General features: G+C 51.9%; 1 protein-coding gene across 5 annotated transcripts in view; it reads right to left on the bottom strand.

The window, feature by feature from the left end:
- The window catches only part of TMPRSS2 (transmembrane serine protease 2), a 35,027-nt gene extending 17,858 nt beyond the window's left edge, over positions 1-17,169 (bottom strand). The window contains exons 1-5 of one of the 5 annotated variants that reach the window (XM_055313717.1): positions 17,033-17,169; positions 8,437-8,507; positions 6,100-6,322; positions 1,850-1,936; positions 991-1,110 (exon numbers count right to left, since the gene is read on the bottom strand). In XM_055313717.1, coding sequence (XP_055169692.1) covers positions 991-1,110; positions 1,850-1,936; positions 6,100-6,322; positions 8,437-8,451 — 445 coding nt within the window. In that variant the 5' untranslated portion in view covers positions 8,452-8,507; positions 17,033-17,169. Of the gene's footprint in view, positions 1-990; positions 1,111-1,849; positions 1,937-6,099; positions 6,323-8,436; positions 8,508-8,646; positions 8,893-10,936; positions 11,120-12,438; positions 12,458-17,032 lie in introns of those variants that run through there. The other 4 variants (XM_055313719.1, XM_055313716.1, XM_055313718.1 and 1 more) reach the window with 4 other exon arrangements.
- Between the last annotated feature and the right edge of the window lie 7,309 nt (positions 17,170-24,478).

The following is a 24,478-nucleotide window of genomic DNA, read 5'->3' on the forward strand; positions in this document are numbered from 1 at the left end:
GCCAGGCCCAGCGGCATGCCCCACACCAGCGTCGTGACCGGGCAGGGAGGAGGGGCAGGGGGGCAGTCCTCACTCGGGGTGGCCCGGAACAAGAGAGGGGACCCGTATCCCCCGCCCGCCGCAGCCCTCCTCATGTTTAAACAAAACCCTGAGGAGTGAGGGGACACTTGAGAGCAGAAGAGGAAAAGCTGCTTGTCCGATTTCTGGTGACCCCTCTGACACCACAATTTTGAAATTTCTGTTTAGAAAACTGAGGTTCTCATGTGAAGGTGTCAGAGGGAGCAGCAGGAAGCGGGACTCGGGGGCGCAGCCGTCGGCCTGGCTGGCTCACTCGTTCTGCTGGAGGACCACAAGCTAAAAGCTCGTCAGAACACATAAGCAGGCTGCACGCCACAGGCAGAAAGCAGTTAAACCCGCGGCGGATGACGCTCGGCTCGCCCACCTCGGCCCACCCAGAGGACACGGAGGCGGCCGGGGAGCAAGCAGCCCCCCGTGCTCAGGCCCCTCGGCAGGTGCCCGACTGGGGTGGGAGTCACGCTGGGGGTGGCCGTCGGTGGGTAGGAGCACGACACCTGCTCAGGACAGCCGCTCCTCCACCCTGGAAATCACTTGGAACAGTGATCGGAAAATAAGGCAGGCCACCTCCGCGGCGAGAGATACACGTGGCCGTAAAGGCGAGCTGGCTTGGAAAATAACAGAGGGCACTCCCGACTCTCTACCTTACACCCTCTGCTCATGGAGTTGCTGTCAGGTGACGTCCTGGGCCGGTCGGACGCACACCGTCAGCGTGGCCCCGGCCCCGCGGTCTCCCTCCTACCGCCGTGTGACCCCGGGCCAGGAGCGCAGCCTCTCTGAGCCCCGCTCCTCATCTGGGGTTAGAGCAAAGGTTCAGGGTCCCGAACGGGTGGCTGGGCCGGACCCAGGCCCGGCCACCGTGCCCAGTACGGGCCGCAGTGTCGGTGGTGGATGCCCGGGGCCCCCTGCACTTACCGCACCGGTTCTCGTCCTCCCCGCTGGGGCAGTGCAGGACCCCGTCGCACCACTGAGAGGGGCTGATGCAGGTCCCCGAGCTGCCGCACTCTATCCCCGACACCGAGCACTTGTCCTCCACTTGCAGAGAGACAGGAGGGAGACTGGTCAGCCCGAGACACCGAGCAAACTTCAAGCACCTGCCGCGAGTTCCAGAGACCACTCTCTGGGCCCCGAAGCAACAGGAGAGAAGAGCCTTTCCCCCCCTTTGGTTTAATAAGGAGCAGATGTGTCCTTGCCACGGTCGATAGCAAGGGAGGCAGGGCTGGCAGCCACAGGAGCCCCCGCTGCATCACCTCCAGGGGGACCCCGAGGGGCCCGGCACCTTGGACTTGGATAGTACCCCACCTCCTGTCTGCCACACAGGTGACTCCTGTGGTCCCTAAACTCCATGAGCCTGTAGTGCCCTGCGATGGTGGAAGAAGCCGGGCTGTGGTTAACGAGGTGGCACAGGCAAGGCTCGCCCCTGCACGTAGCAGGTGACACGGCACGCTGAGATCCAGGGGACAGGTGTGGCTGCACAGCGGGGAGTCTGTGCTCACCAGTGCCAGGAAGCACCTAGCGCCCCGGATCTACCCAAAGTGTGTCACCACGGCGTGTGTCACCCCGCCACCAACATCACGGGGTGCTGACCACCCACAGATGAGGATGATGCACGCAGGTGACTCCTAACAACCCAGACAAGGTGATCGGATGAGAGGGGTCCTCCCTGTCACCGAACAGAGGGGAAGAGAAGACAGCTGGTTTGATGGGAGAGACTGCAGGAAGCAGAGAGAGGGCAAGGCCCCCCACGAAGCCTCGGCCCCCTTCCCACACTTACTGAACTTCCAGAGCAGGACCGCGGCCACAGCTGCCCCCGCCAGGATGGTCCCCAGGGCGACGGTGATGCACAGCGCTTTCTTAGTCTCTAGGAAAGGGAGGGGGGAGCACACCGTGGAGCGACAGAGTTTGCTCAAAGTCACACTCTCCAACGGTGCCCGCCACTTGGATAGTACAGCGTGTCAAGCAGTAATTTCTCATACAGTGAGAAATGAGACTTTGAATTTTTCATTTAAAGATTTCATTTGTTCATTCATGAGAGACACAGAGAAAGAGAGAGGCAGAGACACAGGCAGCGGGAGAAGCAGGCTCCCTGCAGGGAGCCTGACGTGGGACTCGATCCCAGGACCCCGGGGTCACGCCCTGAGCCGAAGGCAGATGCTCAACCGCTGAGCCACCCGGGGGTCCCAGTTTCATGCTTTTTGAAGCCATGATATGAAGTAACCTACCCTTATGTTAAATTTTAAAAAGCCATGGTCTTAAGGGCGCCTGGGTGGTGCAGTCATTCAGTGAAGCCTCCGACTCTTGGTTTCCTCTCAGGTTATGGTCTCAGAGTCGTGAGATCGAGCCCCACACTGGGCTCCCTACTACATGCGTGTTGGCTGTCTCTCTCTCTCTCTCTCTCTCTCAAATAAATGAATAAATAAATAAATAAATCTTTCTTTTTTTTTTAATGTCTGGTCTTAGACTAGTCAAATACATGATTAATGTAGAACATTGCCTAAAACTTGGGAAAGTACCTTGTTTTTGGTAATTCCAGGCATAGGAAAACAGCCATAATGCCCCCAAACTATGACCTCAAGGTAGAATAAATCGTCTAACTCAAGACAGTTCAGGGAGTGGATGCCGCCGACCCACAGAGTCCCAGCGACAGCCACCAGCCACGTACGACTGTTTGCACTTCAATCACTTATCATGAAACGTACTGAGTAGCTATTCATTAAAGGTCATTATGTCAATTCCAAAGCTCAGCAGTCACGTGAGCAGAGGGCAGCTGTGGAACATTCTCGCCCCCCGTGGAATGTTCCACCGGCAGTGCTGACATCGGCCCTTTGGTTTGAGGCAGGAGCACTGGGCTCACACCTCAGCCAAGAGTAACGTCATTTGGAGAAAGTCACCCATGCTCTCCAGTCAAAACACACCGGCAGGTCACTGTTTGGTCAGCGTGTGAACCAAACGCCGTATCAAGGTTCTGAGAGCAGCGCCAGACACACCACACCCGGCAGTTCCTACAGGGCGGCTCCTGCGAGCCCTCCTCAGAGGAGAAAGGCGGAGAGGCCGGGGTGGGGTGGGGAGGTGGGGGCATTCAACAGACCCTCAACAGCCCCTCGGTTTACAGCAGGACACCCTGTAGGTAGGTGTCCCAGAGTGTGCGGGGAGGCCGGCCACCCTCTGTATGCGTCTGTGCTTCTGGACACAGGTAGATGGGGCTGACCCACCGCCTGGGCTCCAAGCCGCCCACTGGGCTCACCTCTGGGTGAGCATGTTCTGGAACCACAGCAGGCTCAGGGATCGCCTGGGAGTCTGCCAACCACTTTCCTGGCCCTCCTCACCAGGAGCTCAGTTCCACTGAGAGAGGGGAGGCATGAATTTACAGTCGTAACAGGTGCACAGCTGAGGCAGAGGCCACTGGCCTGAGGAGGGCCAGGTGACACTGAAAGCCACGTTATCAGAACCAGGCCTCCGGTGATTACGTGTCAGGGCTGAGCTGGGTGGAGTGGCAGGGGAAGCTCACGGGGGAAATCCTAAATTCTAAATTCCTTGGAACTCACTCGCCAAGGACGATCTCTTCCGTTGGAGGGGCAGTAGGGGGTTTCCTGTGTATTTTATCTGGGATAAAATAACACACCTGGCGAGCTAAAAGCTATTAAATTAAGCATTCTTAACCTCTCACTGAGCGTACGGCTGTCTGCCCAGCTCTCCCTAGGAGCACGTAGGCAGTGGGAAGCCCCGACCCTGCTTTTGGTGGAGGGGCACCTGCCATCAGGGTCTGCTCAGTCCACGCTGGGTCATGATTTGCAATCGTGCTCCTGTTGCGTTTCACTACGACGTACTGTTCGTGCACCCTCATCATCCTCAATTTAGTCTGTTGATGCAGCCCTACCACGTCCAGGGCCAACGACCTGCCTCACAGACCGCTGACCTTCAGTTTTCCAAAACCCAGACCTCAGGATGTACAGGCCTGGGGACTCGTTGTGAAACATTTGGGACCGTTGCCATAGCAAACAAATACAGTGAGGCCCGGGGTGGCCCTGGCACTCCCGATGGGTTCTTCTGGATTTGTGCTTCGTGAGTAACTCGCTAGACACTGACAAGGTCCTGACACTATGTGTGGCTACGTGCGGCACGATTCCCACCACACCACGTTCTGGAAGAAGCAGAACAATGGAGATCGGTGGTCGCCACGTGCTGGGGGAATAAGGGAGGGATGAATGGGCGGGCCTCAGGGGATTTTGAGGGCACTGAAGTATTTTACTGTGACGATGCACATGTCTTTACACATTTGTCAAAAGCTGCAAAATGTACTAGGAATGTGATCCTAAAGTAAAACTATGGACTTTAGTTAATAATAATGTATCCACATCATCCATTGCATCGATTGCAACAAGTGTAGCACCTAAGGCAAGATGATGGGAAAACCTTGGGGGGTGAATGAAAGGCTATGTGGGACTCAGGACTCAATTTTTCCTCAATTTTCCAAGCCTAAAATTACTCTAAAAACTAGTCTATTGATTGGGACACATGGGTGGCTCAGTGGTTGAGTGTCGGCCTTCAACCTGCAGGGTCCTGGGATCGAGTCCTACATTGGGCTCCCTGTAGGGAGCCTTTGTCTCCCTCTGCCTATGTCTTGGCCTCTCTCTCTGTGTCTCTCATGAATAAATAAATAAAGTCCTAAAAAGGGGGGGGCAATGGTCAGAAACCAAGAGTCCCCTCTTGAGGTTAGCACGTTCAGAGGGTGGAATTCATACTAGCGACCGTCCTACCCAGGCAAACAAGAGGAGCCCACTTGCCTGACACCTACATCCCCAGTCTTCCAGGGGTAAAACCTGGAGATGGCAAGTGATGGAGGGAAAGAGGGAACCACATAGGAAAGAAAGAGGAAGACTAAAGGGTAGGAAATGAGGGAATAAATGAGAGTAGAGATTATGGAAGAGAAGGAAGGACCAGGAGCCCTTTGCAAAGGTGAGTGTCGGTCAGGACTAAGGGTGACAGTGCTGGTTAAGGGCTGCCGGGGCCTGGGGAGGGGCATGCCGGGACTTTAGGCAGCACAGGTGTTAAGGACTCATTTCCATGCTCTACGATGTGCTGGGGGCGTGTGGATATTCACTTTGCTATTGCTCTTTGACTGTACAAGCTGCATGTACACACGAGCTTGCAAAATAAAATAAAAACATCGTCAACAAAAATGGTAACCGTTCAGTGGCTGGTACTGGTACCAGCTATACTGGTTTCCCTGGGCAGTTCTTCACCCTTCCCCTAGCCCGCAGTCAAAGCTGGGAGGGTGGGAACCCTGGGTGACTCAGTGGGTTGAGCATCTGACTCTTGGTTTGGGTTCAGGTCACGGTCTCAGGGTCATACGATCGAGCCCCACGTTGGGCTCCACGCTCGGTTGGGGGGGGGTCTGCTTGCCATTCTCTCCCTCCAAGTGCTCTCTCTAAAATAAATCATCTTAAAAAAATAATAAAACAAAAACAACGAGCTGGGAGGGCCGCAGGAAGAAAGGAGATGAAGGAGAGAGTCAGAAGGAAGCATGTGGCATTGAGGGGATCAGTCCCGGGAGCCCTCGCCCTGCGCTACGCACTGCACTCTGCCCGTGAGATCCTTGAATTCGAGACCTATTTCCGTGTGCGCCAACCACACCAGCCGCTTCACTGGCTGAGCACCAAGCCCTCGTCCAGCATCTTAAACATGACTTGCTGTATCCAGAGAACCATGCCACAAAGAAAGGGAGGGGGGTACAGGATCCCTGCCCTGGAGGTTACCCTTCATTGGCAAGAACGGGCAGAGGCCCGGCTTGGAAGACCAACCCGGGTGGTCAAGGAAAGTGAAGGAAAGGCTTTGCAGGTTGGCAGCCCTCACAGGGCCCCAGGCTGGAGGTGACAGGGGCAGTGACAGCTGTGACAGCGAGGGAGAAGGGAAGGGTGCGGGACCAGCCCCCGCAGAGGAAGGACAGTCAGCGACAGAGCCCCCTGGGGAAGGCGGACCCCAGCGCTGGTGCTATTGTTGGAAAGAAACACAAAAGGGTCCTACTTGCGGTGCACCCCGTCCCCAACGGGGACTTGGGCTGCGTGTGGATGGCAGGTGTCGAAGTGTGCGTCAGCACCCTCGGGGTGTACTGGGGCACTGCAGGCGGGTAGTACGGGGCCGGATACACCGGGTAGGCTCTGGGGGCCGTAGCGGGCTGTGGGGGGTACAGGCTCTCGGGTTGGTATCCATGGTTTTCGTAGTAAGGTCCAACTCCTGGCGGTGACCCCTAAACGATGAAAGAGAAGGTGAGTGCTAGGAAACCCCAATTACCCCGGAGGTTAGGTGTGCATCCATCACACTTGGACAAGGTGCTGAAAAGCTGCTGCAGGTTCCCCTCAGGTTCAAACACTGAAATCACCTAGACCAAGAACTAACCAGAACTTTCAATAAGTGTCAACAGTTTTTGGGGATCCCTGGGTGGTTCGGCAGTTGGGAGCCTGCCTTCGGCCCAGGGTGTGATCTGGAGTCCCAGGATCGAGTCCCACGTCGGGCTCCCTGCATGGAGCCTGCTTCTCCCTCGGCCTGTGTCTCTGCCTCTCTCTTTGTCTCTCATGAATAAATAAATAAAATCTTTTAAAAAAAATGTCAACAGTGTTTTTGTGTGTTTGTTAACTAATTTTTTTTTTTTTGGAAATAGAGATAAATAAAATACTTTGAAATAAAGTAAATAATCAATACCGAGATTTAGTAAAAAAAAAAAAAAGAAATGATATAAAATAAAATAAAGTAAAAGAAAAGAAAAGAAAGGAAAGAAAAGAAAAGAAAAGAAAAGAAAAGAAAAGAAAAGAAAAGAAAAGAAAAGAAAAAAGAAAAAAAATGTGTAGAGGTCTGGATGTGAGCCTGTGTTCACTGCCTCCTGGAAACCGGGCCACACCCCCTCGGATGATGCAGGTTGGACGGACAGACCCATTTTGCAGGGAGGAGCGTGCGTGATAGAGGTTAAGAAAGTTACCTAAAGGCTCACGCTATCCATGTTATTCTAAAAGTTCCTTTTCCACCTCGTCCTCCCTTAGGCGATGTGTCACCATTTACTGGGGGACCCTTGAACCGTGTGCACGGCAGTCCTGCTGCGAAGAGCCAGTTCCGAGGGGAGCGCTGGGTCTGTGGGCGCACGAGGTGGAAGCGGCTGGCCCCAGCTGCAGAGGTGCAGCTTGTTGGAACACCCTCCCCCTCGCCCTCTGCCCAGGTAAACGCTGCCTCCTCTGGCTGCACCTGCCAGCACCCCCCCCGCCCCGCCCTCCCCATCGCCCACCGGCTGGGCCGTCCTCTCTGGAGGACCCTCAAACTTCTTTCCCCTCGTTCACTTCTCCTCCTGCTTCTTGTTGAGCGGGGTCTCGGGTAGGACCCGGGTTCTGACCCCAGGCACCGCTTAGCATTTTAAATGGGGCCTCCCGGGAAGCAAGATTATACGGGACGAGCCAGAGCCGGAGCCGCGTGCGGGCTGCCGGAGGTGACCTCTGCTTAATAACTCACCGATGCTCTCCTTCACGAGTCCAAAGACCGTAACTCTGAACCAGAGCAGCGGACAGAGAGGGAAACAGTGTAATCTCCCATCTAAACAGGCCACCGAAGGCCAAAAAAAAAAAAAAAAAAACCTAGAGCATGTGGTCTCTATCGGAAGCATCTAAGAACACGCCGTCCCACCCGGGAAAGGTCGTGGCAGGCACAGCGTCTGTCCCAGCGAAGCCCCGGGGCGATGGATAGGAATTTTAAAATGGATCCAATGAAAATAAAAACCAGCAACTGCTAAAGAGGGAAAAGCAAAAGGTCCGTTTTCCAGATACGAGATATGGAAAATCTTGTTGGTTAGGAACCACGACTCTGTACCGCATGCACGCATCCCCGGGGAGATGAGTCGGTGAGATAGAATGGGGAACAGAGGTACCGCATTTGCCCCAGCGTTGTTGCGGGGGGACGTCGGGGGGCGTCCGGGGAGAGGGGTAGCCTCCCCCTGTTTTATCAGGACGTCGGGCTGCACAGGGGCTGCACAGGGGTCTGTCGACCGGCGGTGACCCCCGCACCTGTTCCGCCTTGGGACTTACTCCCCACACCCCCTTCTGCCCCTGGTTGTCGCCACAGCTCACCCCGAAACTCACCTGCAGGGCAGGAAGAGGAGGGGCCCAGGTGAGCAGGGCACATACCCCACACCCATTCGGTCTGGGTCTGTCTGCACCCTGACCCACTCCCACCCGCCCCAGAGAGAGAGCCCTGACCAGAGTCCACGGGGCACACGCAGCCCCGCAGCCAGCTCTTAAAATGCTGCCCAACGTACAGCTTTGGAAAATAACAGCAGGAATAAGGAAACAGAGAAGACTGGGAAAGTAATAATTAACCACTTACTGAGTTTAAGGCCATCTTGATTTTATCAGCAGCAGCAGGTAATGGCAAAGATTTGGGACGTTCGAGATGACCTAGAAGAAAGAATGATAAGACTGTATGTATTATTTCGAGACCGGTTAATATTTAGGAGACACGTGGAGAAAAAAACCAGAAGATATTCCAGACGAGAGTTAGCTCTCTCCGGAGCAAACAGCAGTTTTACCCACTCACCTTGGCCCTCACCTCCACCTGCCTCTTCCCCACCCAACGCTCGCGGAAGGAGCTGGGTGCTTGCCTGCATTCAGGGCCCGGGGCCGAGACGTCCCGCGGGCTGCCTCTGGCGACGGAGGACCCGGGACGAAGCACAAAGTGACTCACAGACCATCAAGGTCAAGGGAGGGGAAGGGTGGGCAAAGACCTGGGGTCACCTCATGGCAATGACACTTCCTGGCGGTGTCATCATGCCAGTGCCCGAGCCTCTCTGATTCTGGGATGGACATGGATGTGGAGTTGGGCACGGTCTCGCTCGGGTGAGGATTTAACCAGGGGGTCTAGGTGGGTCCAGCTCATGCTCCAGGTGAGCAACAGCATCCCACGAGACACCCCTCCTTGCTCCCTCCTGCAGAGGGTTCAAGGGGTGAGGGGAAGGCTCCCACCCACGGGGATGAGGGGAAGGTGCCCACCCACGGGGATGAGGGGAAGGTTCCCACCCACAGGACAAGGGGAAGGTTCCCACCCACGGGACGAGGGGGAGCCTCCCACCCATGGGACGAGAGGGAGGCTCCTGCCCACAGGGACGAGGGGAAGGTTCCTATCCACCAGGACAAGGGGAAGGTTCCCACCCATGGGGACGAGGGGGACGCTCCCACTGCGCAAGTGGTCCAGAACTTAGTACCAGATGGAGGCCACACGTTTCTTTCTAAATAAGCCGTATGGAAGGAATCTCCCACTTCTTAATAAACACGTGTAACAAAATTCCATAAAGCTCACCCACATGCACCCACTAAGTCACGTGCTACCCCAAATCCAGAGAAGAAAACATTCCAGAACGAACCATTTTGACAGTTTCTAAGGTTAGTGGGAATGAAAAGAAGGCTCTGTTGTTTGCAGATGTTTGTGAACAGTTAACAGTAATTTCTAGAAAAACCATCAACGTGGAATGCTTTATAGTAAAGGCCCCATCGAGGCATCACCCTCGCCCTCGGGTGCTCACAGAGGGTTTCTCTCCGCCCCTCCCCGCTGTCTCCGAGTGACCAAAGAAGACTCGAGGATACGGCCTTCCAAACCTTCCACCCACAAGACCACATTCCCGATGAGAAGGCTCTGGGCTTCCTAGCACCTGCCAAGTGCCTGGCGCACAGTAGGTGCTCAAAGGGCAGCACAGTGCGGGGGTTGAGCCCATGACCTCTGGGACCTGGGGCCTAGGGCAGGCCAGTTAAATGTTCCCAGGCCTCTGTGCTCTCGTCTGCAAAAGGAGATAAGAGCAGGGTTGTTGGGGTGTGAAATGAGTTGATGCCAACTCATGGTGGTGCCTGGCATACGGTGAGGGGAGGGCTGCTGACATTTTTGTTAAATAAAGGTGATTGTAAAGCTGATAACTGTTGCCTCCAAGGGGGTAGGGAAGGAGGTGGCCGATAGGACGCATTTGCAGGTTTGCAGATTTGCATCTGGCACTTCTCCCCAAGTCCCAAGTCCCAAGTCCACTGGGAGCTACATGCAACAGGACCAGCTCTGGCCCACTCACTGCCTTGCACCTCGTGAGCACAATGGTTGTTGGACTCGTTAAACTAAAAACAAACAAACTCCCCCCCACACACACACACAAAAACCCACATTGGCTTGCTATAAATAAAAATGTGAGTATGGCTTTTTAATCTTGGGGAACCTCAAGGAACAAGTCGCAATAAAAATGCACCAGGTCATTTATTTACTTTTCACGTGAAGCTAAGATACAAGAATGAGGCACACCGGGGTGGCCCGGTCGGTTGAGCGTCCAACTCTCAATCTCAGCTCAGGTCTCGGTCTCAGGGTCATGAGTTCAAGCCCTGTGTTGGGCTTGACGTTGGGCATGGAGCCCACTCAGATTTAAAAAAAAAAAAAAAGAATGAGTTCGTATTGATAGCTTTGAGGCTTTTTTAAGTTTTTAAAAAAGGTCAACACTTTCTAGGAATGAATAAAAGTGACCCTTATACAGGTGAGAGGATCCTCGTGTAAGCCTTTAAACGGTGTGATCATCACATACATCACATATGAAGACACCTGTCCGATGTCCACTCCTTGAAGGATGGGGGCTCTATCTAAGACTCGCCATCAAAACAGGACCCCCCCTCCACTCCCCTCTGGTCCAAGCAGGGGAGACCATCACAGCATGTCCCTGACGTTGCTTCCCGAAGCGTCCCGCCTGAACACACGTTCTCAGCCCTCCGGTCTCCAGCTCCCCGTGCCTCTGAGCTATCTCACCAGTTACAGATTTGGGGTGAAGTTTCAGGAAATGAAAATTCGATCCTCCTGGCAGCTTTACCTGGTTAAGAGCCCTCTGAAGGGGATGATGGGTCAACGCTCAAAATCCACGCTTCCTATTCCCTCGCGATCCCCAACGGCGAGGGGCCAGGTAGCCAAGGAAGGAAGGAGCGCAGGCGACCGCAGCTGCGAATTGTCCAGTAAATGCCGCAGGACCCAGAAGTAATCGCAGGATAAGCCTGTCTCATCCAGAGATCCCTTGACCCGCAAAACCGTAGAACCAGAAACACCCAGCGGGCCCAGATCGGCCTCCGCGGACTTTGGAACAGAAGACAGGAGTCGAGCTGCCTGTAATTTCTCTGGCCCAAAAGCAAGAAAGGGGAAGTGTCTCACTCTGGGACTGGACCTACAAGAAGCACCGCTGTCCGAAATGACCAGGAGGCCACCGGGTCTGGTTCATCTTCCAAAAAGGCGTTTACATATAACGTTGTATGAAAAAAAAAAACAAAAAAACCACAAAACCACGCACACACACAAACCACAACACCCGCACAGAACAAAACAGACACAAAACCCCAAGTCTTTCCATAGCAAAGCACATCTCTTTAACTGGCTTTTTTTTTTTTTTTTTTAAACAGAGCAAGACAGCCCGAGGTAGCGAGAGAGGACAGTTTCTCGAACGTTCTTTCCTGTCATTTAAAGGACACGGATGATTGTCCTCGATTCCGGAAAGCCAGACCTAACAAAGCACATTTCCTTCAAGTGACAATAGAGCAAATGTGTGACAAAGCTCCTGGTCCCTCCTGGTCCTCGGCCAGCTCCCGTGCCAACACTAACAGAAGGGCCCACTTGAGTCACACCACACCACACAACACGCTGGCTGGTTTCGGTCACTCCGGGCTCTCTTTTCAGAGAGCTGAGTCATCCCGAGCACCTGCCGGGCCCCTGCCTGCCCCCCCACCCCATGACATGACGAAGCTTTTTCCAAACCAAGACAATCTTTTCTCTGGGGATCTCTGAAAGCATTTGCTGGAGAGGTACTTTGAAAACCACCCAAGCAATGCAAATGAGGTCCATCTCATCGATCCGGACTCCCATCCAGGGGGCCCGGGGTATTATTCCTCATAACGGGGTCCCCGTGGACCCCACCACGCACCTCTATCATGCATTTGCTGTTGCCCCGAGCCCCACTGAGCGCCTTCAAGATGCCGGGGGTGTGAGGAGGCGTGAGGAGGTGTGACAAGACCGCGAGGCCCTACCTTCCTTGACCCCTGTCCGCCTCCTTCAATCCCCGAAGCAAACAACACCAATAGACGCTCCCTGTCCAATAAACAAACGCTCGCTATGAGCTGCTTACACCCCAACCAGGGCATAAAATCACAGGATATGCAAAGATGCTCTCGTATCCTGTTGCGGATACCAAGCGAGGTTAGGTGCCGGTTATCGGACACTGAGGGTGTAAGCCACAGATCCACGTAAACAAATATAAGAGACAAGCGATCGAGAGGCCTGCGCAGTGATTCACACGGGGGTGAGAGAGACAGACAGAGACAGAGACATCACCTCCGAGAGGTACTGCCCGCATCTTCCAAGTTTCTCTTTCTATGAATGCCCCTTTGTCCTAGTGAGATTACAAACTTTTTAGGTCAGGAATTGGGTCAGGTCCTTTTTTCTTTCTTTCTTTCTTTCTTTCTTTCTTTCTTTCTTTCTTTCTCTCTCTCTCTTTCTCTCTTTCTTTCCTTTTCTTTCTTCCTTCCTTCCTTTCTTTTTTTCTCTTTTCTTTTCTTTCCTTTCTAGCTAAGCTTTGTAGCATACAAAAAAAGTGTTCTGATATTTTTCAAGTTCCAGAAGCCAAATGAGTAAGATGGAATATGAGAGAGAGAGAGAGAGAGAGAGAGAGAGAGAGAGAGAGAGGAGAGCAGGCTGGGAAGCCCGCACCTGGACAAAACCAGCCTCCAAGGTGGGGATGTGGGTGACCTCAGAGACGCAGGTGCACAAAACTGACTGCATACCTAATGTGGCATGCCGGCTGGAGAGGTGCCCAGGTCCCTCCGGGAGGGAGGAGTCCCAGGCTGTGCTAAGGGCTAAAGACCTTGCCCGGGGCCCATCTGTGGAATGGGATGGTCAATAAACAAGGTTGTTTCCAAGGAACGAGTGTGTCTGCTTCCAGCACCGGGGCCGACACACAATGGCACACGCTAATAACATCACGACGGCAATTAAGCTTTTACCTGCTGGTGTATCAAAGGGACGAATACGTGCAAAGGAGATTCAGTTTATTCTGTGTACATCCAGAGGGCGAAAGAAAGCAGGATCCCAGTGGTCAGAAAGGCTGGTTCAACTCAACCCGGGAAAACCACATTTCCAACAAGGCAGGTGTTAAGTATCCACCAGTTGCCTTGGAAAGAACAGAGTTCTCCAAACTGAGAAACATTTGATCCAATGTTTCCGGAAGGTGGGCTATCTGCGCGTATTTTATCCGAGTATATTCTAGAACAGAACTGAGTTTGGTCGGGGGCCAGGCAGGACGGTCTTTTATCGCCTGTGATGAGACACTTGCAAAACGAACTCCAAACCCGACGTCCCTAGAAAACAGGGGCTCTGTGTGCCCAGAGTCTGATCGAGGGTTGACATGAAGTCAGGTGTGGTGCCCTGGGAGCGGTGGCCGGGGGGGCCTCTGGCACCAGGTCTCGTGCCCATGTGCAACCTGGGCTGTTTTATCTTCCAGTTCAGCTGTCACTGGAAAATATTTCTCTGTTGAGCTGGATGCCATCGCCTCTTCTCAGTTCCACTTGAGCTCCCGATCCTTCTGTCAATTCTGCGTTTGCATGAACTTCCAGGAGCTTCCAGACTTCAGCGGCCGGCACCTGCCAACACTTGGTGCCCTTCAAACATTCTGTGCTTTCTTATCACATCTCTGTACCCTCACCTTCCTGCACACACAGCCCGGGAGGGGCCTCATGGCTGGGCTCCGTCCACACCAGCAGAATGCCTGGAGTTCTCACCCAGAGCAAGCCCTGTCTTCCTCCTCCTGGACTCACCTCGACAAGTGTGACTTTGAGCCACCTTCCCTCTTCGAAGTCCACACTGTTCACAATCCAAGTAACTGCCCACACCCTCCACCTCTTTCTCCCTCCGTGTTTCTAAGGTTGACTGTGACATTTCCACCCGTCCCAAGTCCTTCGGCTCCTGACCACTGTCTGGAGGCTGGGACAGACCAAATCTCAGGCTGGCTCTTCTCCTTCCTGACCGCAAGCTTTGCCTCTAGGTTGTCCCCTATAACTGCCTGTTTGACCAGCCAAGCCCTTTGCTACTCGACGGGATTCCACATGTAGTTGGGGCCAGGACGGTTAACAGCACAGAGGGGTGTGAGCCTCCCTCCTCCATCCCCGGAAGCCACCAGCCTGTCCTGGGGCAGATCCAACATCAGGGGGTCCCCATGGGTGCCCTGGAAAGGAGGGGGAAAGATGAGCAGCAGAGGCTTAGCAGTGTGGGGGGCAGGATGACCCCCGGAGACCCTGAGCAGTGGGAGCAAACAGAGGTCAGAAAGCTCAGAAAGCGCGGAGACCCTGAGTGCCTCTCTAGACGCACCCCCCGCCCCCATTCACCCTCCTCACCAGCCGGCCAGCTTCCAGTCCTTAACCAAAACTGATGGGCCACTAAATTGACCCAGTCCATTTCCTCTCTGCTTCCATTACCAAGGCTTGGACTTGACTCTGGTCCCCCCAAACCTGTGATTTTCTGGAGGGCTTAAAAAAATAGAGAAGTGAGCTCCACTGCCAATCTGATGCAGTGACTGGAATGGGGGCAATGACTCCATATTGTGAAGCTCTCTTGGGACTCCTGACACAGGTTTGGGTGGAAAGAGTGAGAGCCACCAGCCTGGACTCCTGGTGTTCACTTCCTGGGAGGCCCGTGTGTGTCTAGGCTACACCATCTACTGGATATTTTCATCTGACTCTTGTCCCTCATTGCTCCAAGGAGCTCAATTGTCTACACCGCCCTACCGAGGAGTCCCAGACCCTTCTGCCCCGATCACTCTGGAAGATTCAGCACAGAACCCAGAGGGGGCTGTACGTAGGTGCTCCGTTGTCTGGGCAGGGGGAACCAGCTCAGCGCACCAGCACACCCCTTTGGCCTGAAGATTCCTTGGGTCCCTTGGGTCCCTTTCTCAGCTCCCTTGGCGCTCCATCCAGGTACCTGTACCTGAGACATTCCAATCTCCTGGAGGAAAAGGAGGTCACAAGACCAGCCACAGCCCTACGGAGCCTGGCCGCCAGGCTTCACCCTTAGGGCTTCCCATGGGTTACAGGACCCTGGGCGAGGATCTTGCCTCTCTGCCTCAGTTAACTCACAACTAAGTGAAGGATGTTATCAAGAGTTTGGAATGACACCTGGCTGGAAGAAAGTGCCTCATCCACCTTTGCTGTTATTATAATACTAATGCGGCCACATTTTCTCCTACCATTCCAGTGACTGAGCCCCTGGGCAGGGCAGCCCAGGGTTCCAGGCCACCTCCAGGGCTCTGGCAACAGCACAGCCCTGCTAGGAGAAGCCTGACCTTGGAAATGCGGAAGAGCAAAGTTGCTGGGCTGGACTGGTGAAGGCCCATGCAGCCCACCCATTGATATTTAAAAACTAAAAACAAATACGGAGAGGAAGGTGTTGAATGGATCTCCAGGCACCAGTGAGGACTCCCCCAGTTCTGCATGCTTGCCTTCCTAGATAACCCCAACCTCCTGCTGTGCTGGGGGCAGGGAGGCAGGCCTCACCCCTGGAAAAGCTGGAGGAAGGGAAGCTGCTCCCCAGTGACTTAGGGGAGTCTCCTCCATCACCTGGCCCAGCCTGGCTCCATGGGGGCCTGCGCCCCCAGGTTCCTGAGCCTGGGTAATCTCTGCCCACACTCCCAGCGGCCACTTGCCTTCAGGGGAGGCTGGCGACAGCCTCACTTCCTGGAGAACCTTCCCAACCTCCTGGGCTAAGTCAACAAGCCTGCTCTCACTTCGAGTTTCCTAAACACCTTGGAACTCCGCTTGGCAGCCCTTACAATTTTCCGTGATTCGGTGACCCTCTACAGCTGCCAGGACGGTGACCGTAAGGCTCAGCTCGCCCCCGGGGGGTGTCCTCATCCTAAGTCCCAGGACCACTGCCCGAGTTGGAACCCAGAGGCCGCAGTCTCAGGGCCCAGTGGTGGGTGCCACCTGCCCACCAGGTGGACCTGGGGCGGGGAACCACTAGGAGCCACTAGGATTCCTCTCCGGCGGGCCGCTGCCTGTGTCTTGGAAGAGGCATTTGGGCTTTGCAATCCTGGACCAATGCGCTGTGCCCTGGGGAGGCGCAGCCCGCTTCAGGGCGGGCTCAGGGCTCTGGGCACGCAAGGGCCCTCTGCAGAGAGGACGCACGGGCTTTGGGGTGCTTGGACTCTTCTTGTGCAGGGCCCGTGGGGCCGCGGGCAGGTCGCCCACCGCCGGGCTGGTGCGCTCGGCCGACAGGCGCCCCGGGTCCCCTTGTCCCCGCAGGGAGTGCACCCTGGGGTCAGGACAGCTCCTCCGGGGCAGCCTCCTGCGGACCCCGGTGCCCAGGACGCCTGGCTCTGATGGCCTCCGCCGGGCCCCGCGCTCCCGAGCCGATGGCGCCCTCCTGCCCAGGGTTGGGGCCAGGACGGGGTGGGGGGCCCTCCGGGATCCCATCCCCGCCGCGCCGCCCTATCGCTCCCAGAATCTCAGCGAGTTTCCAGTTTCCCGGAACCTCCGGAGGGAACCAAGGAGCAGAAGGAGTTCAGGTAACACTCCGGGGCTGCAGAGATTTTCCCGAAACAAAGAAACGGACAGGCCACTCTCTGTCCTCCTGGTCCCCCCCCCCCCGGCGCCCCCAAGATAAAGGCGCACGCGGGCTCCCCAGCTCCGGGGCGCAGAAGCAGCTGGGCCCGGAGGCGGCTTGGGCGAGAGGCCGGACCCCGAGGGGCCCCGAGCACCCCCTGCTCCCACCAGTGAGCGAGAGACTCGGGGCCGCGTGTCCCGGCCGCGCGGAGCGATCGTGGGGCCCCGGGGACCTGGGAGCTGCGCACCGAGGGGTCCCGGGGGCGCCGCGCCCTCCAGCCCCCCCAGGGCGCTGGGCCCGGCCCGGCCCGGAGGGTCCCGCCGGCGGGAGGACGCACCTGCTGCGCTGGCGCTGCTCACACCTGGCCTCGCTCACGTCCAGCCCCGCGCGCGGCTCACCTGCGGGGCTCGGCCGGCGCTCCCCGCCCCTCGCCCTTCCTCCTCCGCCTCCGCCTCCTCCGCCTCCCGCTGCGCTCGTCTTCCTCGGCCCTGCACTCCCCGGCTCTCGCTTTAATCCCGGGAGGCGGTGTCCAAGTGCCCAGGGCGACACCCCTAAACGCGGTCCCAGGTCACCTCTGGCAGAGGGAGGGGACGGGCAGGTGCGGCGGCCCCGGGCGGGGCGGGTCCCGGCTGGGGCGGGGGCGGGGGCGGGGGGGGAGGAGTTTGCCCCAGGGACTGCCCGGGGACGCGCTCCCGCCCCCCCCCCAGCGGGGGAACCCCATGGAGCTCCGGGCCCCCCCACCGCGGTGGCCGGCAGTGCCGGGCTGGGAGGAGTGTGTCCCTGCCCTTGTCCTCTGCACCGCTCCGGTTGTGAGCGCTTCGAGTTTGGATGGAGGAGCAGAGTTCTGGGGAGCACTGACTGAGCCCCGCGGGAGCCCCAGAAGCAGCTGCTCCGAGAGCTCCTGGACCCGACAAGCAGAACCCAGGCCCCCAGGACCCCCGGCCCTGGCGCCCAGGACACAGCGCCGCGCGCCAAGGCCCCTCCAGCCCGCCGGTGCCAGCCTTTCCTGGCCTTCAGGTCCCCAGCTCCTCCCACCCTCCTGACACCCCAGGGAGCGGGGACAGGTCTTCCCAGCACGGCAGGCAAGGGACGCGGTGAGATAAGCCTCAGTCCAGGAGAGGCGTGGCTCTTCCCTGTCCTGCAGACTCTTTCCAATGCAGTTTGCAGCACACTAAGTAGCACGCGTGGCTTTACAATAAAGTGGAAGCAGAAGAAAACCTAATTCATTCGAAATCACATGTCTCCTTGGCCTGGGAGCTGGGCTCTCCTAGTAAGTTCTTTCCCACCCTGCACCTTGCCCCCCGCCCTCCCCGCGCAGAAGGCAGGTGGTTCCGGAGGCAGCTCTCTGCCTTAGCTCCTTAAAGGGGACCGTCCCATGTGCGGGGAACCCACCCATCTCACATACCTCACAGGTGTCCAGGTTGCCCCAAGGAGGAGACAATCCAGGACCATGTGTGGCAGATACGCTCAGGTCAGATTCTGTCCTCCGGGCAACCCACTTACTTCTGTCCAGAGGGGTGTGTGTGAGTGACCCCGATGTGTAAACCCCTAATGTCCACCTTCACTCAGGTGGTACGGGGTCCCTATATTCAGCTCTCCTGAAGGTTATTCTCTCAACATGCATTTCTCCTCTCGACCGCTTCATGGAATTTTTGTTGCCGTATACACACCTCCCTGGGGCAGACTGTCAGCCTGCATAATCAACGTCACCTCGGTGCTAGAGGTGGGCGTGTAGCCAGCTAGTCTCTGGCTCAGCAGCTTAATCACATTCCTGCTTCAGGGATGAACACACAACATGCTTATGGCCAGCGAGATGTGGGGTTTAGGGGAAGGAGGTTGGATTTTTTTTTTTTTTCACTTTTCTAAGGAAACTTCCAGAGAACCACTTCCTTGTCCTCGGAAAAAGAAGCTAGTGGTCTCAGGAATTGCAGATCATCATCTTTCCATCACCAGGAAGGTAGAGCCCAATAAACAAAGTTCCTCCATCAAAAATAACAGCACAGAGAAGACTAGAAACCCGGTTCTTCATGGTGTCATTGAACCACTGACTCAAATCCACATTACCACTTCTTTCATGAATACAAGAGGAAAATCAGGATTGCTCACCAAGAGGAGTAGCTGTGATACAATGAAAGCAAAATACTATTATTAAATGTTAAAAATAAGCAACAGGGGATCCCTGGATGGCTCAGCGGTTTAGTGCCTGCCTTCGGCCCAGGGCGTGGTCCTGGAGTCTCGGGATCCAGTCCCACGTCGGGCTCCCTGTGTGGAGCCTGCTTGTCTCTCTGCCTATGTCTTTGCGTCTCTCTCTCTCTCTGTGTCTCTCCTGAATAAATAAATAAAACCTTTAAAAAATAAAAATAAAATAAAAATAAGCAACAGAGTTCTGTTCATATGGCAGGGTCGATATCTTGAAATAATGCTTATACTACAAAACAACCGAAGAGGCTGGCTAGGATATATGTTGTGACGTCCTTTAAAATTACAGCTGAATTTGCAAGAAAACTTAGGAAATCTCGAGGCACAAAAGTGAAGTGGGCATATGTATCTAGGGAAGTGAAGAAGGAATCTTAGTGGCAGACATCCCGAAACCATTCTCAAATACTGCAGAGTTTTGTGCACAGGGGGTGAGGGTGAGTGGTGAGTAAAGTCACAGGCCTCAGCAAGGTGGCTGTGATATCACTCCAGCAAGTGGACACCCAAAAATCTCTTCCCTCAATAAAAGAATGATTTTTAAAAATTGATATACACCCCACTGGAACGTGGAGGTATAAATTTGTCTATAGTTTACAGAAGGAATAATGGTCTCGTGAGAATTTATAATTACAGGGGAGTCCTCATATCACAATTTATATCACAATTTAGGTTTTGAACCCAAACTCCCACCTTTGTGGTCAGAAAATGTCAGGCCAAGAGTTTAATCTAAAATGGTATAGGTTGGGGGTCCCTGGGTGGCTCAGTGGTTTAGCGCTGCCTTCGGCCCAGGGCGTGATCCTGGAGTCCCGAGATCGAGTCCCACGTTGGGCTCCCTGCATGGAGCCTGCTTCTCCCTCTGCCTATGTCTCTGCCTCTTGCTTTCTGCCTCTCATGAATAAATAAATAAATAAATAAATAAATAAATAAATAAATACCTTTAAAAAATAAAAATAAATAAAATAGTGTACTTTGGTGATGCCCTAGGCACATGGCCAAAGTATACTCAGAGCCTCTCTAGTGGAATGCTGTTTGTGCTGGTTAATTTTTTTAAAACATTTTATTTATTTATTTGAGAAAGAGAGAGAGAGAGGAACAGAGCACAGAGGGAGAGGGTGAAACAGATTCCCTGCTGAGCAGGGAGCCCAATGCTGGGCTGGATCTCAGCACCCTGAGTCCATGACCTGAGAAGAAGGCAGACGCTCTACTGACTGAGCCACTCAGGCGCCCCATGTGCTAGTTAACTTTATGTGTCAACTCCACTGGGCTAAGGATTGCTGGGATAGCTGGTAAGACACCATTTCTGGGTGTGGCTGTGAGGGTGCTTCTGGAAGAGATTAGCTTTTGAATCAATACACTGAGCATTGCCCTCTCCAACGTAGATGGACATTATCTAATCACTTGAGGGACTGAGTAGAACTAAAGGCAGAGGAAGAGTTAATTTGCTTTCTCTGCCTGACCTCGGACATCCATGTTCTCCAGCCCTCCAACATTGGTGCTCCTGGTTGTCAGACCTTTTACTCAGATCAAATCATGCCACCGGTTATTCTGTCCTCCAGCTTGCAGAGAACAGATTGTGGCCTCCATTATCACATGAGCTGATTCCAATTTCAATAGGTGGGAAGGGGAGGGAGAGATGGATATAGCCTATTGGTTGTTTTCTCTGGATAACCTTGACTATTTGCTGCTCAGCCCAGGAGAAAAAGTCCCATACAGTCACAATTAAAATGAGCTTTAATTTAGTTAAAAACAACTAAAATAAGACATCATGAAAAATAAGCTATGGAATCAGACCATACATATTGGAATTATTAGACACAGATGAGACAATAAGTATGTTCATTATGTTTGAAAACAGAGAATCTAAAAATGACTAAGAAGCAAGGATTTTTTTTAAAGGATTTATTTATGTATTTGAGAGAGAAAGAGAGAAAGAGAGAGTGGAGCGAAGAGCAGAGGGAGAATCCCAAGGGATTCTGTGCTGAGCCAGGAGCCCAGGGTGGGGCTGGATCTCATGACCCTGAGATCACAACCTGAGCTGAAACCAAGTGCTGGACACAACCAACTGAGTCACCCAGGTGCCCTGGAAGCAAATATTAAAAAAAAAAAAAAACTTAGTAGAACTAGAGGGGGAAATAATAAAGAAAACTTCCAGAAGAAAAAGAATTTCAGTAGCTGAAGAGAGACTCCATGATATGGAATATAGACCTGAAGAAATTATTCAAAATTCACGCAAGAGGACAAAGTCTTTTTTTAAATATCTGAAAAATATGCTGTATGGTGTGGAGATAGAGGAAGATCTAAAATAGACCTGATTAAGGGAGTCTGGGTGGATCAGTTCATTAAGTATCTGACTCTTGGTCTCAGCTCAGGTCCTAGGCTCAAAGTCAGGAATTCAAGCCCCACATTGAGGTCCACGCTGGACATGGAGTCTACTTAAAAATAAAATAAAATAGGTCTGATTAGACTTCCAAAATGTGATAAGAGGTAGAACAAGGCAGAAGCAATAATGACTAAAAGTTTTCCAAAATTGGGGCACCTGGGTGGCTCAGTCAGTTAAGTGTCCAACTCTTGATTTTGGCTCAGGTCATGTTCTCAGGGTTGGAAGATTGAGCCCTTCATCAGGCTCAGTCTCAGCGGGGCATCTACTTGAGGTTCTCTCTCTCCCTCTGCCCCTCCCCACTCTCTAAAAGAATAAAACAAATCTTTTTTAAAAAGTTTCCCAAAATTAATAAAAGTCATGCGTCTTTAGATTATTCAAGCACAACAAATTCAAAGCAGGAAAAAGAGGAATCCATAGTTAAACATAATATAGTTAGAAGGCAGAACCCTTAAAATAAAGAGAAATTCTAAAAAAACCTCCTGGGGCAAAGAACTTAGCTCCCTAAAGGGAGGTCAGAATAAGATGGCATGAAATATTCAAAGCATCATGAAAAAGTGACTGCCAAACTAGAAGTTTATATCCTGCAAAAAATATCCTTCAAGAAAGAGGGTAAAGACATTTTCGGACAAATCAAGACAGTATTAACCACAAGAAAACCTGAAAAGGACACAGTTGAGGAAGAAGGAAAATGATCCCAGAAGGGAAGCCTGACACACAAGAGGCAGTGGTGAGTGAAGGACGTGGTAAAAATGTGGGTCAATCTAAACCAATATTGCCAGCAAAATACGGCACCTCTGATAATGTTTAATTTGCAAAGGTAGAAGAAGCAGCCGCAGCAGCAACAAGTAGAATGGAGATACCAGAAAATAAAAGCGTGAAAACTTAGTGTTACCCTTAGCATAATGAATAAGATTAAGGCATTTTGATGATTGTATTCCTCTGGAATAGAAGAAACACACTGATTAATGTTTGACATTGCTGAAATGCTTGTTAAAAGGATAATTACAAAAGAATAAGAAATAGGGGAGCCTGGGTGGCCCAGTCGGTTAAGCATCTGCCTTCAGCTCAGGTCATGATCCCGGGGTCCTGGGATCGAGCTCCCTGCTCATTGAGGAATCTACTTCTCCCTCTTCCTCTATCATTCCCCCCACCCAGCTCATGCTTTTTCTCTCTCAAATAAATAAATGCTTTTTCTCTTTTTTTTCCAAATAAATAAATGCCTTTTCTCTCTTTTTCTCTCTCAAATTAATAAATACAATCTTTAAAACAAACAAACCAACCAACCAACAAAAAATAAGGTATAAAGTATAAGAATAACAGTGTATGTTGATATGTCCAACCCGAAGAAGAAAAAAATGGAATAAGTGGGAAAGAACTCAATGAAGCCAAAGAAAATGAAACAAAGAAGGATGATGGTGAAAGGAGTAAGACTGAACCCAGAAAAAACAGGACAAAAAGAAATCACAAAATATATGTGGAGAAGTGTATGCAAAATACATGAGCAATGATAGTACATGTAAATACTCTGAACTAGGGGACACCTGGTGGCTCAGTGGTTAAGCATCTGCCTTTGGTTCAGGGTGTGATTCCAGGGTCCTGGGATCAAGTTCCACATCCGATTCCCTGCATGGATCCTGCTTTTCCCTCTGCCTATGTCTCTGCCTCTCTGTCTGTTTCTCTCATGAATAAATAAATAAAATCTTTAAAAATATACTCTGAACTGTCCAGTTACCATGAATAGATATTTTAAAAATACATAGATTATCAGATCATCTAGTTTTTTAAGACAGCCATATGCTGTGCTACTTATGAAACATATGTAGAATGGACATATATAAAAGAAAGCTGGTTTGGCTATATTAATAATGGACAAAATAGACCTGAAAACAAAAGGCTTTATTGAGAATAAGGAGAGCCACTTATAATAATAAAATAAACAAATTGCTTGGAAAGTATAGTAGTTGTGAACTTGCATATACCTAACAACATAGTTTCCAAAAATGTATAAAGGAAACATTTATAGAATTACAAAATCTTTCCAAATCTACCACCTTCTCTCTTGACCATCAGAGAGGTCAAGCAAATAAACAAATAAACATCAGTGAAAACATAAAAGATGTGAACAACACAACGAGCAGACTTTATTGATGGACATATAAAGACACTTACACCAAATAACTGGCCAGATGATTTCCCAGGTTAATTCTTAGGAGCAGTTAAGAAATTTAGTATTCTAGTTTTCCAAAAATTCTTCCAAGGAATCAAAAAAACAGAAAATATTCATTTATTTATCAATGCCTACACCAGCAAAGATAGTTAAGGGAAAATCACAAGCCAATCTAACTCATGAATATAAATGTGAAATCCTAAACAAATATTAACAAAATGAATCCAACATTCTACAAGAAAGATTACAATCAGGTTGGATTTATCCCAGGAATATAATGCTGCTTTAATGTTAGAAAACTTCTCACTACAGTTCAACATGACAATATAAATCATAAACTACCTTAATACATTTAAAAAGAGCATTCAATAAAATTCAACATGTCTCCATGATAATAAAAAAAAAGGTCCTTTACAAAGATGAAATGAAAGGAAGCTTTCTTACTTGATAAAGGAGATCTATAAAAATTTCCAAAAATATCACTCTTAGTGGTGAAAAGGAAGGGATTGTTGCTAGCACCACTTCTACTCAACTTTGTATGGGATGTTTTTTAGCAAGAATGAGAAATTAACCTGATGAAAATTACAATGGAAGAAACTAGTCTGTCCTTATTTGAGAAATTAACCTGATGAGAGTTACAATGAAAGAAATTAGTCTGTCATTATTTGAAGTTGATGTCGTTGTGTACCTACAAAACCTCAAAGATTCAAGAGAAAAACAGAATTATAAAGAAAGTTTAGTGGTCTATATTTGATGCAAGACGCAGAGACAATGCACAAAATAACTTGCTTTCTTCTATGTCACCAACTAGCCACTGGAAGTGCTTTTTAAAAATGTATCGTTTAATCATGGTAGCATGATTTTGTGAGTGAGTGTCATTTTTAGAAGAGGCATGTAGAAACATTGAGGAATGAAGTGTCATGATGTTTGCAATTTAATTTCAAATGGCTCATTAGAAAAAGCCACCTATGGGGAAATGTTAAGGGTTGTTGGCTCTAGGAGGAGTGTGGACATGTGTCTATTGTACTAATCTTTCAGAT

Source organism: Nyctereutes procyonoides, unplaced genomic scaffold (assembly GCF_905146905.1).
Source record: "Nyctereutes procyonoides isolate TBG_1078 unplaced genomic scaffold, NYPRO_anot_genome, whole genome shotgun sequence".
Classification (NCBI taxonomy): domain Eukaryota; kingdom Metazoa; phylum Chordata; class Mammalia; order Carnivora; family Canidae; genus Nyctereutes; species Nyctereutes procyonoides.